The following is a 17,402-nucleotide window of genomic DNA, read 5'->3' on the forward strand; positions in this document are numbered from 1 at the left end:
CTTTGCAACACCCAATTCCCTCCAAGAGCTTCACAACCAGGCTGCAGGCAGAGGGGAAGCTGAGGAAGTAACACCTGCTTTTGTTTCTCTGTCCCATGAAACAGCCAAGTCCAAACAGGTTTCATAGAATCACACAATCATAGAATGGCTTGGGTTGGAAAGGACCTCAAGGGTCATCAAGCTCCAACCTCGCTGCTGCAGGCAGGGCCACCAACCATCATATCTAATACTAGACCAAGTTGCCCAGGGCCCCATCCAACCTGGCCTTGAACGCCTCCATGGATGGAGCATCCACAGCCTCTCTGGGCTTTATCAGGGAAAAGCCTCAGGTGGCAATGGCTGGCTTCAAATCCTTCCTGAAGGCTGAGTACAGGCGCACAGTCCAGAAAGGACAAAAGATTCCCACTTCCTTGAGTGAGACTGATGTGCACAATGAACACAGGCAGTAGGAAGAACACTTGTTTTGCACCTTTCAGACTTCAAACCACACACTGCAACCTGTTTCTGCTCCCAGGCAACATGTCCTACAAGAACCAACAAACACCTACAGCAATTGCTTATGTACACGGAATGAATCTTTACCCTCTTACTGGGAACGTGACCCTGATACAAGGTTTATTCTGCAAAATAAAAACCTTCCCAGCTAAAAACTTTCAAAAATACACATATTTTTTCCCCTCTAGCACAGTACATGGAAGGAATAATAGGAAAGGCTCAGGAAGCCAGATCTCAGTGTTAACTGAGGAGTTTTCAGAAAATGTACAATAGAGAAATGTGTCAAATCTGAAACACGATAGCAGTTACCCAAAAAAAAAGAAAAAGAAAAAAAGAAAAAAATCTGAAAACAGAAAAAAGGGCAGAAGGATGTAGGAAATACGGGCCTGAATATCTTCTATATTACATCTGAAAAACCACCACTGAAGACACTGCAGTTATTCCAGAAAGAAGTCAGGACACTTGAGATGATGTATGGCTTGGAACTGCAGATTAAATGCTCTCCAGCCCATTAAGCAGCTGTGCTTACCACTGTCTCCTCTCATGCCCGGGCACAGCGTGGGATGGACTCACCAGAGGCAGAAGACCCATTGCACATGAGTCCATCCTCAGCTCCACTGGCACCAAGCTGACCACAAGAGCAGCAGTAACGGCATCTGCCCTCTGAACAGGCTGCCCACAGACTCACAAAGGTGCCCAGTGCAAGAATACAGTTATTTTCTTTGGCCTTTGCTAACTGTGCACAGAGAATCATTTGGGAGAAGGCTGGGCGACCCAGCCTGATGTGGTGACAGGGCCCTGCCAACCATGTCCATTTTCTAGGTGAGATAGGGCCCATAAGTCCAGGCTGCCTCCAGGCTTTCTTGTAAGAAAGGCCCCTGGGGTGGTGACTCCGGTTTTCCCAGTTATTAAAAATGAGTCACCATCTTCATCTCCCCTCTAACTATTTTTCTTCTTAGCGCTTTCTTACGTTCTTGCTTGCAGCACTTTTGTCCTTGCTCCATAACACACCAAGTCCATTCTGTCCCCTTGGATAGGGAAAAAGAAGCAAGTACAGGAAGGGGAGAGCCTGACCTGGCTTCACCAAGGGAAGGTGTGACTAATCCAGTGGCCTTCTATGATGGAGTGGAGTGACAGCATTTGGACAAAGGGAAGGCAACAGATGTCATCTACCTGGACTTTTGCAAAGCCTTTGATCCAACACATTCTCATCTCGAAAATGGAGAGATATGGATTAGAAGGATACACTGATTGGAGGATGAGGAATTGGTTGGAAGGTCACAGGCAGAGGGTTGTGGTCAATGGCTCTGTGTCCAGGTAGAGGCTGGTGATGAGTGGTGTCCTTCAGGGGTCTGTCTTGGGTCCGGCACTCTTTAACATCTTTATCAATGACACAGATGAAGGGATTGAGTGTGCCCTCAACAAGTTTGCTGATGGCACCAAACTGAGAGGTATGGTTGGTACAGTAGATGGAAGGACCCAGAAGGACAGAATCACAGAATCACAGAAGGACCCTGATAAACTCTAAAGGTGGGCCCCGGTGAACCTAATGAGGTTCAACAAAGCAAAGTGCAAGGTTGAGGTAATCCCAGATATGTATACAAACTGGGAGAACGCCCTGAGAGTAGCCCTGCTAAGAAGGACTTAGGGGTCCTAGTTGCTGAAAAACGTAACACGATCCAGCAGTGTGTATTTGCAGCCCAGAAGGCCAATGGTACCCTGCGTTCCATCAGAAGAGGGGTGGCTAGGAGGGTGAGGGGGGGAAACTGTCCCTCTCTACTCTGCCCCTGTGAGGCCTCATCTGCAGTCCAAGTCTGGGGCCCTCAACACAGGAAAGATGTAGAATTTTTAGACAGGGTCCAGAGGAGGGCCATGTAGATGATCAGAGGGCTGGACAACATCTCCTATGAAGACAGGCTGAAGGAACTGAGTTGTTCAGCCTGGAAAAGAGAAGACTGCAGGGAGACACTACTGTGGCCTTCCAATATTTAAAGGGAGTTCATAAACATGAGGGAAATAAACTTTTTGCACAGACAGACAGCAACAGGATAAGGGGAAATAGTTTTAAACTAAAGGAAGGGAGATTTAGATTAGATTTCAGGGCAAAGTTTTTTATTGAGAGAGTAGCGGGGCGCTGGCACAGCTGCCCAGAAAAGCTCCGGATGTCCCATCCCTGGAGGTGTTAAAGGCCAGGTTGGATGGGGCCCTGGGCACTCTGATCAACTACTCGATGTAGTGATTGGCAACTCTGCCGGTGGCAGGGGAAAATGAACTTGATCCTTGTGGTCCCTTCCAACTCATGCCATTCGATTATTCTATGATTCTGTGATACCACCTCCTCTTGGCCCTATCCTGCAGCCTAGCGAAGGGTTATCCCCTTCAAATCTGACTCCACATGGCACCTGTTTTCCTTTCATGCAGAAGAAGGGCTTCCCTGGAGCTCCTCACTTCCAGGAGCTTAAGATCCATTTTATAAGTTCCTAAGTCAGATCCACATCTACACACCTCTTGTTCTGCCTCATTCTGCTTTGGCCATCCACCAGCCAACATCAACAAAATATCTAAGCATAAGGCAAGTTCTCTGCTAGCCACCCTTACACATTTCTCAACTCTTTCTTCTCCCCCTTTATTACTATGCACTGCTGTATGGAATGAGCATTTAGAAGACTGAAAAAACTGTTACACTGCTATATAATCATAGAATCATAGAATGGCATGGGTTGGAGGGAACCTTAAAGATAATCCAGTCTCAACCCTCTGCCATGGACAGGGTTAGCACCCACCAGCTCAGGCTGCCCATCCAACCTAGACTTGAGCACTCCCAGGGATGGGGCACCCACAGCTTCTCTGGGCAGCTGTGCCAGGGCCTCAACACCCCATGAGCAAAAAATTTCTTCTTAACATCTAACTTAGATCTTTCCTCTTTTAGCTTAGGTAACAACACTACATACAAAGTATTTGTAGGTTACTGCAGGTCTATCTTAAGATAAAACACTGATTAAAGAGAATTGCTCATGTAACACACAGCAAAGAGGCCTGAAAGGGCAAGAACAGCTCTTCCAATACATACAGCTCCCAGTGTATATTTTATAGTCCTGTTGCTTCATAGTCACACAAGACAACATTTTTTTTTCTTTCAATAAGGACACCAGAAAGGAAAAGATTAGAAGTATGTTCTGTCCTTTGTTTTCCCAAAAGAAAACACATTGAGCCTTATGGCAAAACTTGCATCTATCCAAAATCCTTACTAAATGTATTCCTTACTGACAAGTTTACTGAATGCTCATGTATCGAATATTCATTGTCCTCAGTGATAGCTGAGGTTTAGTGAGAGTACTTAGAGGCAATTTACATAAGATGTGAGCACTACTGCAGGGCACTGACCAGCCCACCTTACTTTGTTCTTGGACCTGATGTTAACTTCAATTAAAAACTTGACAAGGAAGGTCACCAAACTTGTCTTTTTGAAATTTCATTTAATTCACAAAACTATTTTCTAAGGAGTTGATATATAGTATTACTATTGTGTTAACCTCTAATACTACAAAAGCATGTTTGCTTATGAAATCAATCTAGAGTTTAAAAGACAAAATCATATTAGATGCAATGAATTATCTGTATTTAAATACACAAAATGGGCATGATGGCTACACAGAGTGGATTCTTTCAGTGGGAGCCTTTAAAAATATTTGTAGCAGCAAAATCCCTGTTGTAAATGATGTTTTCTTAAAATCTCTCCACAAAACTACCAGCAGGATCAAATCTTTCAAAGCACTGAGAAGTTTTTAGTGGCTCTGAATCCAGAAGGATCATGTAACTAATAAGACTGAAATTGACAAAGGAGTATATAATTTATATGTAGTGTAACACAAGTAACAATACAGAACTTAACATATAATCCACAATTATAAGCCTGCCAAGTCACGTTATTGGAACAAGCTTTAGACCAGGGGATGATGTAACCCAGCTGCACTGACGCTGCACAGCTCGCGTAACCTTGAATATCTCAGGCAGCTGCAGAAGGACCTCACTGTAAACTGCCTGGTCTTTGCCCCCTCGCTTTCTAAAGGAAGTTATTTTGGCTGAGGCCAAGGAAAATTAAAAAGCACATTATTGACATAAAATATTAAAAGACAGCTCTCCGAAGCCAGCTTCAGCATATTTTAACTTCTGCCTTTAAGTTCCATTATGGCCAATGTTTTACAGAGCATCACCAGCGATGCAGAAGATGATGCTCACAGTAAAGTTCCGCAACTGGAAACAGAAAATCGCTGATTTACCGTCTTGCCCAACCCAGCGTTCTGCACACAGGGGTCAGAAGGCAGAATTCGGCCAGACTCACCAATACATCACCCTGAATCCAGCAGAGCATTCCTAAATAGCGGTAGTCGCTAATAGGCACTCATTACACTAATAGATTGCTCACTAATGGGTGCGCTGACGGAGCTATGCGCTCGGCAGCCCCCCTTGCAGCCCATCCCCGCGTCCCTGCACCCGATTCTCTCCGGGTGATGCTCCAAAGCCTTCAAAGGGCACGAGGAAAATCTGCTCGGTGTGGTGAAAGGAATCAAAGAGGCTCTGCTGAAAATTCCTAAAACGCTTCTGCCCTAATCTTCTGGAGCAGAGAAGGGGCTCGCAGAATACTAAACTTGCTTTTCAAAGGAGATCAAAGCAACACGAGCAACAACTGCAAACATGAACGGAGGTGTGCGCATGGGCACGGGGAAGGCAGAGAGCCTCTCTTCAGCCGCCCACGAAGGCTCCCGCTGACTTATCTACCCGTTACACATGCGGTTTGAAAGGACAGGAGACGTGTTTAAAAGGTACACACAAACGCTCCGCCTTTGGACGGGCTGTGTTTCATGCACACGCAGCGTTTTACGAGATACACTGCTGCCATTAATTCTGAAAAGCTCCTTAGCCACAGTCTAATTAAAGCAGCCTATAATTTCGTATTTGTTTAGCGATTCAAAGATAAATGAAGTTGCGGCTGTGTATCTCCCCTTCCCGGTGTCACCCTGCAGTCGGGGTTAGTCTCACAGAGCGTATTTAACACTTTGGCAGCCAGATGCTTGCTTAGGAAATCCCCCCCTGAACAGATTCACAGCTCAGCCACTTCCAGTAGATATTTTATTTGCCTGCTTCAATCTGCCCGTGCCCCCTATGCCTGCTTCTCCTCCAGAGCCCCCCGTGCGAGCTGCACTTGCACAGCAATGCTGATGTGCGGTCCCAGCAGCACTGAGGTTGGCTCCCAACTCTGGCACTCAGCACTGAGGAGCCCCGGCAGCCAACCTGCTGTTTCCCTGACAATACAATTTGTGTTCTCTCCCTCCCAATCTGCTATTCCGCTGCGTAAACTGGAACCGAAAATAAATAAATAAAAATCATGGAAAAGAAAACAGCTGTGGGAAAAAACTCTGCTAAGTTCACAGGGTGAGGAAGGAATGAGTAAAACCCCAAGTGAACTCTCCTGGCTGAACTGGGTTAGGATGAAAAATGCTGCTGCTAAATCTTGAAAATTTAGGTCAGCCTTGTTTATGTGAAGATATAAAGCACTGACATTTGGAGAAGCATGTGAACTAACACAGTATTTCAGCATTCCCTCTGAATCAGTGGGCCACGAGGCCCTTTCATACCGACCAATTTCCCCTCCTTCAAATTAAAAAAAATAAATCTGAATTGTCACTTTGGCTGCAACCAGCAACACACTGAAGCATCGTGTTTTAAAGTCTAGTGGCCGCAGCTGCTGAAATATTTTGTATTTTTAAAACAGACTGAGTTAACCAAGTAGATACTTGGGAAGCATTTAACCGATGTAGAAGAGAACAAAGTAGGTACAATTTCCAAAGCTATCTGCTTTTTTTTCATCCCTGTGTGAATACGGGTCGCATTATAGCCCTATGAATACCAGAGAAGATGAGGAAAAGGATAATTGCTGCTTTTCTGAGACCTAATTGATGTTATCCGAAACACGCATCACACCAGATACCCGTTCCCTTTAACACAGCTCAACATATGGCGATTCTGACAATGCAAACAGGGCTCGGTCCTATTTCTCCTCAAATCCACGTGAATGGTTTATTATACACAAAATGAGGCCCAGTGATTCATGTTGCTGAAACGCTACTTAGCAGCAGTGAAACTGCTCAAGTATTTTGCCTGCCTATACTTGGGCCTCCTACGGCTGCCACTGAGACCAATGGCAAAATTCCCATCTCCTTCCATGGGAGGGGAGCCAAGCCCTTAGAAACCTTTGTATTTAAGGAAAAACAGTTTTCCTCCCACTCACGACTACAGTTCTCCTGAAAAACCAATGGAAATGCTGAAGAAGTCAGGTGGTTCGGATTGGGCCCAAAGGTCAAGAACAAAGAATATGAAGGCAGTTCTGCTATTGAAAAACTGAGCAGCATCCTCAAAGCACTGCCTGGCTTCTTCGCCTGCTTGTTTGTTTGTTTACTGTTATTATTTTGAACAGAAAATGACACTTCTAGACCTGACTAGGGAGATTTTAAAACATATATAAATCCTGGAAGAAGAAATGAAGCGCACATTTCATTTAGTGTCTGGATTACAGCTTCTTATTAAACAAACCAGAGCTCATTATAAAATCAATATCAACTTAACCACTCTGCTCCCAAGAGAAACGGCAAAAAAGGTCACTCCAAGAAATTCAAACAATTTTCCTGCTGGAAGGGCACGATTTTAATTACAGATACTATTAATTAGAGCTGTCACTAAGAAGATTGTCCTGTTAATTATCACAAATTCAGTTTCAAGTGTGATTTTGGAACCTGGAGGGCTTCCTCAAAAAAAAATAAAACAAAATAAAGGATTTGTGTATTCATGTTTAATGAAAAAAAAGGAAAAAAGAGACTACCTATCCCTTCTGTGATTGTGGTTTGAATAAAACAACAGTAAGTTCCCTATTGATAACCAACAAAAATGTTTACAACCGAGATCTCTTTGGCCAACTAAACTCAGAGGACAAGTTGCTGGTTGGGCCACACGTTGTCCTGGAGGACACCCCATTCTTCCACAGGCAAAACAATAAAGCACTGGAAATGCTTTTGCTCTCGCTTTCTCTTGCTTTAGAATTCATTACATTTAAAGACCTAAAGGAGATCTGAGGATTTTCTCTTTACAGAAAGCATTCCATTTAAACTGAAAAGCAAAACTGTTCCTGAAGATACCAATCACAACAGAAACATCTGCATTTATCACTCATTACTACCATCTCTCTGCGCCCAGCCTGGGGAGAGGCGCTGCACAATCTCCTTTCCAACACAGAAGCGGTACAGACAGACCCAAACTTCTCGAATTTACTCCTGCATGACTCCCAGCTACCAGTCTGAAGCCTCAGAATACAGAAAGGCCATCACGCCTGATGCTGAGCAGAGCAAGAAGGTAAAACAGAACTTGACAGAGAAGTGCCACAAGGAGGATCCTATCGATGTGCAGCACACACGGGTACTACAACAATATTTACACATTCTCGACTTCTCTGTCCCAGCCACACTCCAAATATTTTGGGCTAGAAAACAAGAGCTGCGTGGTGTGTGACCAAAACACGTGCACTGCCATCACCAAGAACACCCCCAAGAAATCAGCCCCGTGAGCTAAAACAAACTCCAGCAAGATGCAGCCTCTCTCCACCCAGCTCTTGAAACTGAAAGAGAAACTCCAATGTTTTGTGATGTGTTCCAGCAAATCTCAGCGCGGCACTCCCACCTTCCTGGCCACACATCTGCCACCATTGTTCTCCGCCAAACAGCCCCCATTCGCCTCCCCATCTATCAGCATTACATTTCATTTTATCTGAATAATGGCAGAAGGTGGCAACAGATCGGGTCAAAGGCTCTTTTCATATCAGACTCTGAAGAAGTCGATTACTCAAAATGAGAGACATCTTCAGATAACCGTGCGAACCATCCCTCAGAAACGCTGAAGATTTTTCGTTATTAATAGCGGCAGGGGTGACAGATTATGGATATTAATGTTATTTTTCAGAGAATTTCAACAGCGAGGGGCTTTCTTTTCCTTCTTTGAATGTTTCTAATTGGACACAAATTTACAGCCACGAGGACTGCCCGGCAGTAAGGAGCTGCTCCCGGGAATATTCACAGGAGATGGGAGGGGGGGAAGCGCTGAAAACAAACGAGCCCAATGAGTGTCTCCTGGCTGAACGGGGCTGGGGAGGACAAGAATGAGGAGGAGGAGGAGGAGGAGGAAGAGGAAGGCCGGCACTTACCTGATAAGCAGCGGTAGCATCGGATCCGGCGTCAGCCCCCAGGGCCGAGAGCTTCTCCTTGAGCCGGTGGTGGGCGCGGTGCCGTAGGCAGTAGACGACCCCCGATGCTGCCAGGACCCCGGCGATGCAAGCGAGGGAGAGGAGGGTGAGGAGGAGAAATTTGGTCGACTCTGCCTCTTCCCCGCGCTGCGGGAGCGGCGGGACGTGGCTTTTCTGCAGGGGAGGAAAGAGAGGCAGCGCCTGAGTGCGCGGAGCGGAGCGGTGCGGGGGCCCCGTCTGGGGAAGCCCCCGGCAGAAACGACTCGCAGCGGGGCCGGAGCTCAACGGCGGGCAGGGACAGCGCCGCGACCCCCCCGCTCCGTCCCGTCCCGTCCCGTCCCCTCCCCTCCCGTCCCTTCCCCGGCCGTGCCCTCCCCTCCCGGCTTTCCGCTCCCGAAAGGCGGAGGCGGGCGCTGGGTGCGCGCACCGCCGGGTCCCCCCTCCTTCCTCAACCACACAGAACAACGAGGGAAAATCCGTTTGTTGTTTTTTTTTTTTTCTCCTTAGAGTGAAAAATAAAACACGAAACAACAGGGGGAAAAAAAAAAAAAAAAAAAAAAAAAAGAAGTAGGTGGCAGTTCTTCCTTTTGTCTGTTACAGAAGAAAAAGGATTATATATAAATATAAAAAGAGCCGGATAGGTCCAAACTCCTCCAGATGACTATTATTTTTGCAGCAATAGGAGAGAATCCTTCTCGTGCATTTCACTTGTCTCCATGTGCTAAAAAGTTGTACAATAATTTCCCCTCATTAACTTCATTATAAGCTATATTAGCAACAATTAAAAACGCAACATGAAAATGAAAAGACCAGGCGCGCAAATTGCAGCAGGACTCATTTGGCCCGCGTTCCCCCTTTCACAATTACCAGGGAAATGAATTGAAAAGCACGCCCCTGCCTCAGCCCTGGTTGCTACAAGATGAGAACAATTAGCAAACTCCTTTCCACCACCTAATTTCGCGTGGTAACAAAATGGATTTTTCCCCATGAATGCCTAGCCGGCCTATTCATTATCTCTCCTCTATTAGTAATTTTCTGCTCCGTATTCAGCTAGCCAGCTCTTAATTTCCTCCTGTCTTGCAGTGTACACAGTGGCTCTTATGTCAGGCCCGGTCCATTTTTATCTTGTAATCATAAAGGCCACCAAAGCAATTATCGCTGGTCTTGACTGTAAAAGCTTGTCATTAATTAGCCTCCTTGCCTTCAGTACTGCGGATTAGCCGGGGCTGAGGCTGAGTTAATGGAAATGCGGCTTCAAGGAGCCTCCCGGATTTTCTCGCCTGGATGCTGGGAGCGAAGGATGCTCGGCCGACTCTGGGAAGCCCCGGGGGCGGGCGCGGACCCCACTCGGCCCGGCCCGGTTCAGCCCGGCTCGGCTCGCACCGCCCCCCGGCCCCTCCTCCCAATCCCACCAGCCACCAGGGGGACGGGGCCGCTCCCCCCCCCCTCCACAGGGGGCTCCAGGGGCGCCTCCCCTCGCCCCCACCCCGGGCCACCTGCCCCGGCCGCCGTGGGCTTGCAAACCGAGCCGGGAGGGGCAAACCCGACGGCATCACCCGGGGGCCCGGGGATGCGCGGGGCTGCCGCGCTCTGCCATTAGCATTTCAGTGAAAGGGACGCCGTCCCCTCGGGGCCAAGGGTCGCGATCTGCATCTCAATAGGCGGCCCCCGCTAAAGGGCCGCCGCCCCCTCCCCGACGGCTGCGCCCCGGGACGTTAATCCGCCTCTCCGCTCCGCTCGACCCCCCGATAGTAAGGCACAGAGGAGCCCCTCCGACCCGGTTCGGGCCCCCCGCGGTGCCCGAGGCCACCCCGCCCCCCCAAGCCTCCCCCAAGCCCCGAGGGCGCGTCCCCGCCGCGCAGCCCCGGCTCCCCCACCGCACTGCTCACGGATCTCCCCTTTCTCCGCTTTTAGCACCGCGGTTTTAAAACGCTTTTCCCTTCGCCTTTCGCCGTGTGAAAGAGCCGCGCAAACGCCAGGGGGAAAGGGCTGTGCGAGGGAAACAATGAAAATGACGGGAGCAAAGTGCTGTCAAGCGCCCTGAGTAAACACGGGGGAGAGAAGGAGCGTGCTTTCCCCTCGACTCCCGTAGTTATAGTGACGGGAGTGCCGCTTCCAACTTCTCGCAGCGCCGGGATCGAGGGGCGGCCGTGCCCGGAACAAAGCGGCGTGGGCCGAGATCCGCTTCTCGTAACGGAAAACGCGAGGAAACTGTCGGGTTTGGGGCTGTGGGGTGGGGGTTGAGGGTTAGGGTGCCTTGTTGGCACCACGTCGGGAAACGTTTTTCATGGGGAGCCCACGGAGCCGCCGTACCTGGTGCAGGGCATCAGACGGCCAAGAGCTTGCAAAAAAAAAATCCAAAGCAAAATAAAACACACAGCCTTCCAAGGGAAGGCGCCAGGAATGACCAGGGAAGAGGAGTTGGGGAAGCGGCAGCCGCACCTCCGCCCCATCAATCACATCGGGGGCAGTCAGCCCCTCTCCCTGCCGCCGTCGGGGCGCGGAGCTTCCCCGTCTCCCCTCTCTGCCACCAGAGTCGGTGAGGAGGAGCAGCCCGGGGGTCGGGAGCCGCGTCCGGCTGGGAGGCCCCGCGTACACCTCTGCCGTCGGGGAGCGCAGGGCTGGGGCAGCAGTGAGGCCCGGCCCCGGGATGCGTCCCGACAGGAGAACCTCAGCTTCCCGGTGCTTCCAGAGCAGCACCGCAGCCCCGCTGCCCTTCCAGCGCATCAACCGTCAAACGATGAAACGGGTAAAAATGAATCCAGCGAGGTCGTTCCAAGCTCCCTCCTTCCGTCCCTCCCTCTCCCTCCCAGCCAGGAGCTGAGATTTCCCCTCACCCAAACCTCTCATTCTTCTTTCCCCGCAATAAGGCCCCAGCCTGAAACGGAGCCCAGGGTTAATTAGAGGCGTCCTGTCAGACTTGACTCGAAATTGAAAGAAAAATGTTTAAATATTTATGAATTTGACATTTACAGTCGGATGTCTTTTAAGGCAGAACACCTCTCCCTGTGCTCGCTCAGGCTGCCACGGTGCTCGCCCGGGGTGGAAGGGGAACAATAGCTGTTGCATAACAAGAAAAACAAATCACCTTTCTTTCCCCTAAGGCTCAACAAATAAATAGACCACATAAATTACACATAATTAAATATTAAACTCAGCTACATGTAACTATGCATTTTTTAAACTTTATAGAGCTGAATATATTGACATCCCCCTGAATGATTTCCTTTTCGGAAACACGTGTACTGCGAGTCCCAATGAAGGCAAAACCACTGATCCTAAACAGACAGCTTAGAAAATAACTCAAAACACTCAGGCTATGGTCTTTGCTTGCTTTGCAATGGCCCAATCCATGCTAAATGCTAGATGACAAAGCTTCGCCCCATCCCAGAGCATCACACCTACCAACCACTTCCACTCTTCCATTCTATGACTCTACACTCACCAGCGCTCGCTGGAGCTACACCGCTTCCATAAGGGTTGTGCTGTTGTTGTCACGATTATTTTAAGAGGGAAAAAAATGCACGGGATCTGATCTCACACTGGCTTTCCCAGTCCCTTGGCAGAGCACATCTACACTCAGCCCAAAGTGAAGCAGTCAATAGTGCAGCGTAACGCCGGAGTCACAAATCACTGCTCGAATCAAAGCGCCGCGTCCCGTTCCATGGTGTCATCCCATGATTCAGCACAAACAAATCCCAGGCAAGTGGCAGTAAATATTTAATGGAGGATTTCATGTAAATAAGTTCTCACACCTACGTTGGAAGAAGGGTAGAGGAAAGCCTTTGTGACAGTGGAGAGGGCTCTGTGCAGGGCTGTGAGTGCTCACCTTCCAGATGCCCCAGCAGAATTAACTCCATTATTCCTCCTAGGACACAGGACTTGATTCTGCTCCTGGTTGAAGCAGAACTCTCACAGAAGTTGAGGTTTGATTCCACTTTATCAGTGTAAGGAGGTATTTCTGACAACGCTCAGCTGCTGCACCCAGCCTTCCCTCCACGATGTAAAGGCAAAACCACTGTGATTCATTTAGGAATAACCTCACACTGCATTTTTTTTTGCAGCTTGTGAATGTCTTGATTATTACATTGCTATCAGGCAGATTGGTTTCTAAGCAATAATAATAATTTAGAAAGCAGATTTCTTCATAAACATGGGCAATTCATGGGCAAAAGGAGCTACTTGAGAATATGATTTGTTTCAAAATATCAGAATGCTAAAAAACTCGAGAGGTGCTATTTTTAATTTGGAATTCACTATAGAATCTAATAAATGAGAGAAGTGAGGCGGAAATAATCATGTATTAATTCTGTGCATTACAAAATCTTTTCAGAAGCTATTATCAGAGCAAGAGGCATTGTGGTTTGGATTCAGGGTGGGAGAAATCCTTTGTGCAACTGAAAGCTATTGTTCCTCTGTGCAGATGAAATTGTACTTGCAAATCTGCCATTCAAGGAGCGAAAAGAGTGCCTGGGCAGAAGAAAAGAATTCTACAAGAAAATCGTTCCTCTTAGAAATGAACTTCAGGAAAATAAGTTCTAGCTCACCAGCTTCTCTTGTTTTTCTAAAAGGACCCTTTGCTAATAGGCTTGGTGCTAGAAGGGAACGTGTGTTATTTCCTTGATAGAGGAAGCATGAAGAAAGGGACGGGTAGGGGTCTGTGTGGGTGCATCTACAATATGTACTCTTCTACATAGATATATATGTATTTGCTTGTTTAAATAAATCTAAACTTAAATCCACTTCTAACAAATTCTTGCTGCAGGGTGATTGGGGATAGAGGGAGAGATGCTCTATGCTCTTTAAGTTTGATAGGTCACCAGAAACCCAGAGGCGCACTCGGCATCAGGACAAACCTGGCTACCTCACTCTGTCCCTAGGAAACCCACAGACACAAAAGGTTTTCCTTTGTGAAATAAGAAAGCAAAACAAAGGGAAAGCAGAAGCTCCCTGGGTTTGGTGCCTGCCCCCTCCTCACCCAGGCAGGTCCATGGGCCATAGGGCCTCGGGATGCTCACAGCATGAGTTTCGGTTCAGTGCCACGCTGCCAGGCTGCACAGCCCGGGCTACTTGTTGGTGCTTTAAGGGGATATTTGAAGAGTGAGGAAGAGGTGTCTGGGGCTGCTTTCAGCCTCCCTCCTTGCACCCTCCTGCCCGGCTCGCCTGGTGCTTTCAGCAGATGTCAGTTCATCACCTGAAATGAGGTCAACGTAATGCTTTCACTCGAGAGGGTGAAATCGGAGGGGAAGGTGCTTTTGGCTTCTTGTAGGGGTCGGGAAGATTAGACAAATCGACGGGCACAATGGGCAGATGGATTTCTGGGAACTGCAGCTTATTCAAATCACTGAGAAAGGTCACTGCGAGAGCCACAGATCTATTCATCGGTGGGGGCACAATGATCTTTCCGCAACCTTCAACACCACAAAGCACTCTCGAGCGTCTCTATACCTTTTAGTAGGATTAATGCCGCCAACAATGACTGAATACAATCAAGAATTCAGTGAGTTCAAAGATCCCTTGATCAATGGTAGATATTTTCCTCCTAAAGGCAAACAGAAGTGAAGTTTCTGGTTAGAGTTACGAGAAGCGATGATAGGCATTGTCCTGAGTCCCACTACGAGGTGATGCTGAGATGCCCAGAGGTCTGAGAACCCCGAAGAAGTTTGTGGTGTAAGGTTGCAAAAGAGGAAACGTATCGTAAACTTCAAGATTTTCTCGAGGCTCTTAGTATTAGTTAAAGCACGGCATGAAAGCCTACAGCATCAGCTGAGCTGTGCTGACGGACACACGGACAGGAAACGGGACAGCCACATCCACGCCTAAAAAGGAGGAAGGCAAAGCCGGAGGTGCGGAGAGGAGACGCCGGGGTGAAGAAACTTCCATTCCCAGCTCGGAGGAGCGACGCGGGAGAAAGCAGCAGAACGCGAGCACCGGGACGCCCATTTCCTCCTTAGCTTGGGCTTTGTCAGCCAGAGCGAAACGGATAAGCAGAGGGACAGAGCAGGTCCAAGCCACGAAACCTAGCCAAGAGGTCGGCTAGCGACAGCTGAGCTCGGTCAAATATCTCCGGCAAGGAGCAACGCGAACCGCTGCGCCAGCGCCGACTTAACGCCGATGCCGAAGGCACATCGCACAGACACGAGCTAAAAGCGCCCTCCGAGCGGCTCTCGGAGCGCAGCCGGAGCCCCGCAGCGGAGCGGCCGCCCCGTCCCAACGCCGGGCCCCGCCGGCCGCCCCCGCTCCCCCCGCGCTCCTCCCGTGCTCCGACGGGGCGGGCACGCAGCGGCCCCGCTCGCCCCCCGCCGCCATCCCCTCTCCCGGCGCGGCTCCCACCGCCCGTGGACCCCGCGCCGCGCTCCCCCCGCTCCGCCTTTACCTGCTGCCATGGCGCTGCCGCCGGCGGGCCGCCACCGGCTCCTCCCTCGGAGGGCTCGGCGCACCTCGGCGGGCTCCGGCCGTCCTCCTCCGCTGCCCCGACTTCCCCCTCTCCTCCCCTCCTCCTCCGCGCAGACAAAGGCGGCGGAGGCGGCCGCGAGCGCCCCGCGCAGCTCCGAGCGCTCCGGGGGCAGCGGGCGGCCCGGGGCGGCCCCGCGGGGCGCGGGCGCGGGCGGAGGATGCCGGCGCGCCCCGACGCTGCCCTCCTTATATCGGGCCGCTCGCAGCCCCTGCCGGTTGCCGCACATGGCCCATCCACCGGTTGCTATAGCGATGCCTCCCCTCCACATGTTGCTGGCAGCAATTGGCTAAGGAGGTCTGGGCTGTTCAGAAACCCTTCGCCGGTGTGAGGCGATGAATGGACACCGCCTGTGTCACTCATTTGGAAAAGCTGTTCGGGGTTTCTGTTGTGGATGTGGGATTTTTTTCTTTTTTTTTTTTCTTTTTCATTTTTTTTTTTTAACGTGTCCCCCCCTCCCGTCATTTTTTGGTGCCACTCTCGCAAGATGGAAGCGGTGGGGGCAGAACAATGACGGAGGAGCCAGAAAATAAAAAAATAAAAATAAATCATCAAATCAGGACATCACAGTAAACCTAAAGAGCATGAGAGCATTTGCATGACAATACCGCAAAGAACCCCGCAACGTCTCTTCCTCAACGGACTTCCCTACGTTAAAAAATAAAAAATAAAAACAGCCTAAGGCTGAGCACAGAAGGTCCAAACTTTTCCCCACCCGCCCCCGTTCCCAACACCGCACGAAGCGGGAAGGGCGCGGGGCGTTGCGGGGCCTCTCCAGCACATCTCGGCCCGAACCCACAGAACGAAGCGGCCCCTGCAGGTGACAGGTCCCACGAAGCCCCCTCCCGCTTCCCCATTGTTTCCACTTGCCACGACAGCTGGAGTTGGCAGGCAGGGACTGGGGAGGGCTCCTCTTCCCTTTCCCTGACCGCCTCCCCGGGGTAAAACCCGCCTGAGTCAGGAGAGCCCCAAATCCCCGGGCTCAAGGATGCTGCCGTCTCGCAGCCCCGGGAGCCGTCGGGGGCCCGACCCGCTGCGGCCCCTGCGGGCTGTGCCTTCCCGGCAGGGCTTGGGCTCTTCACAGCCTTCCCTGTGACACTGCAGCAACCCTGGGGGAGGCTTTCCCTTTCCTCTTCCCTTTCCTTCGTTCCCCGTTTTCCTTTTTCTCTTTCTATTTCTTTATTCTTTTTTTTTTTTTTTTTTTTTTAACAATCATTTTTCACAAGGCTCCTTATCCGTGAGCTGCCCTCCGCAGGGCCTGCCCAGGGACCCAAGGAAGGGCCAGGGCAGCCCATGACCCCAAAGCATTGCTCCTGCCCCAGCATGACCCCAGTGAAGCCTACAGTGAAGTGCCAACAGCGTTGTTCTACTACTTGTAGAAAGAAGAGAGCTGTCACATCACACCCCCACCCAATTGCCATTCCCATCTCAGGTTTTTTCTCAGATGTTGCTGACGTTGACAGAACACAAGTTCTGACCATAACATTTCTGGGGGAGAACAGGTGCTCCTCACGTTCCTCCCCAGCTCCTACCCACAGAAACCCCTTCAGCATCTACCAATATTCAACCAGCTCCATTTTTGGTGCATGGCCTCAGCGATTGCTCTATTGCTGGCACTCCTTCCACCAGCCTCCCACCCCTGCAGCACACACAGATTGCTTACTAACATGTATTACTCAGGTTGGAAGATAAATGAACCCGCCAGGAGATCTCATTAGGACACGTGTGTTTGCATATTGATCCTCCCAATGAAGTGTCTCAAACGGATACCTACTTCCATTCCCTTTGGTGTTTATATTTCTCATTTACAAATATTGTAATTATCATTTGCTGGGCAAATGTTACATCTTCCTAGGGCTGCTGGGAGGCAAATTGGTGGAGCAGGGTCATTGACCAAAAGGGCCAACAGACAGCATCATACTGCTTCAAATACACTTTCTTTTTTTTGTTACACAACAGTGACATTTTGAGGAATTTAGAGTGAAATTTGAAATACTTTTCATTTCTTACATCATTTTCATGACTGTTAACACTTGCTAAATACAACACTTGAAAAGACTTCAGCGTCAAACCACAGAGGAGGCATTATTTTAACAGATTAGTTAATGTTCTGTTCACTAAATGCAAGATGTGCTGCCAGCTGAAATAAATGATGTTAAACAGTTT

The 17,402-nt window shown here is 49.4% G+C and overlaps 1 protein-coding gene across 6 annotated transcripts in view; it reads right to left on the reverse strand.

Moving 5' to 3' along the window:
* PTPRN2 (protein tyrosine phosphatase receptor type N2) overlaps positions 1-17,402 on the reverse strand; it is a 617,090-nt gene that overhangs the window by 91,641 nt on the left and 508,047 nt on the right. For all 6 annotated transcript variants that reach the window (XM_048951018.1, XM_048951017.1, XM_048951019.1 and 3 more), the window contains exon 13: positions 8,744-8,956. In XM_048951018.1, the coding sequence (XP_048806975.1) occupies positions 8,744-8,956 (213 nt within the window). The remainder of the gene's footprint in view (positions 1-8,743; positions 8,957-17,402) is intronic.

Source organism: Lagopus muta, chromosome 7, assembly GCF_023343835.1.
Source record: "Lagopus muta isolate bLagMut1 chromosome 7, bLagMut1 primary, whole genome shotgun sequence".
In the NCBI taxonomy this organism is placed as follows: Eukaryota; Metazoa; Chordata; class Aves; order Galliformes; family Phasianidae; genus Lagopus; species Lagopus muta.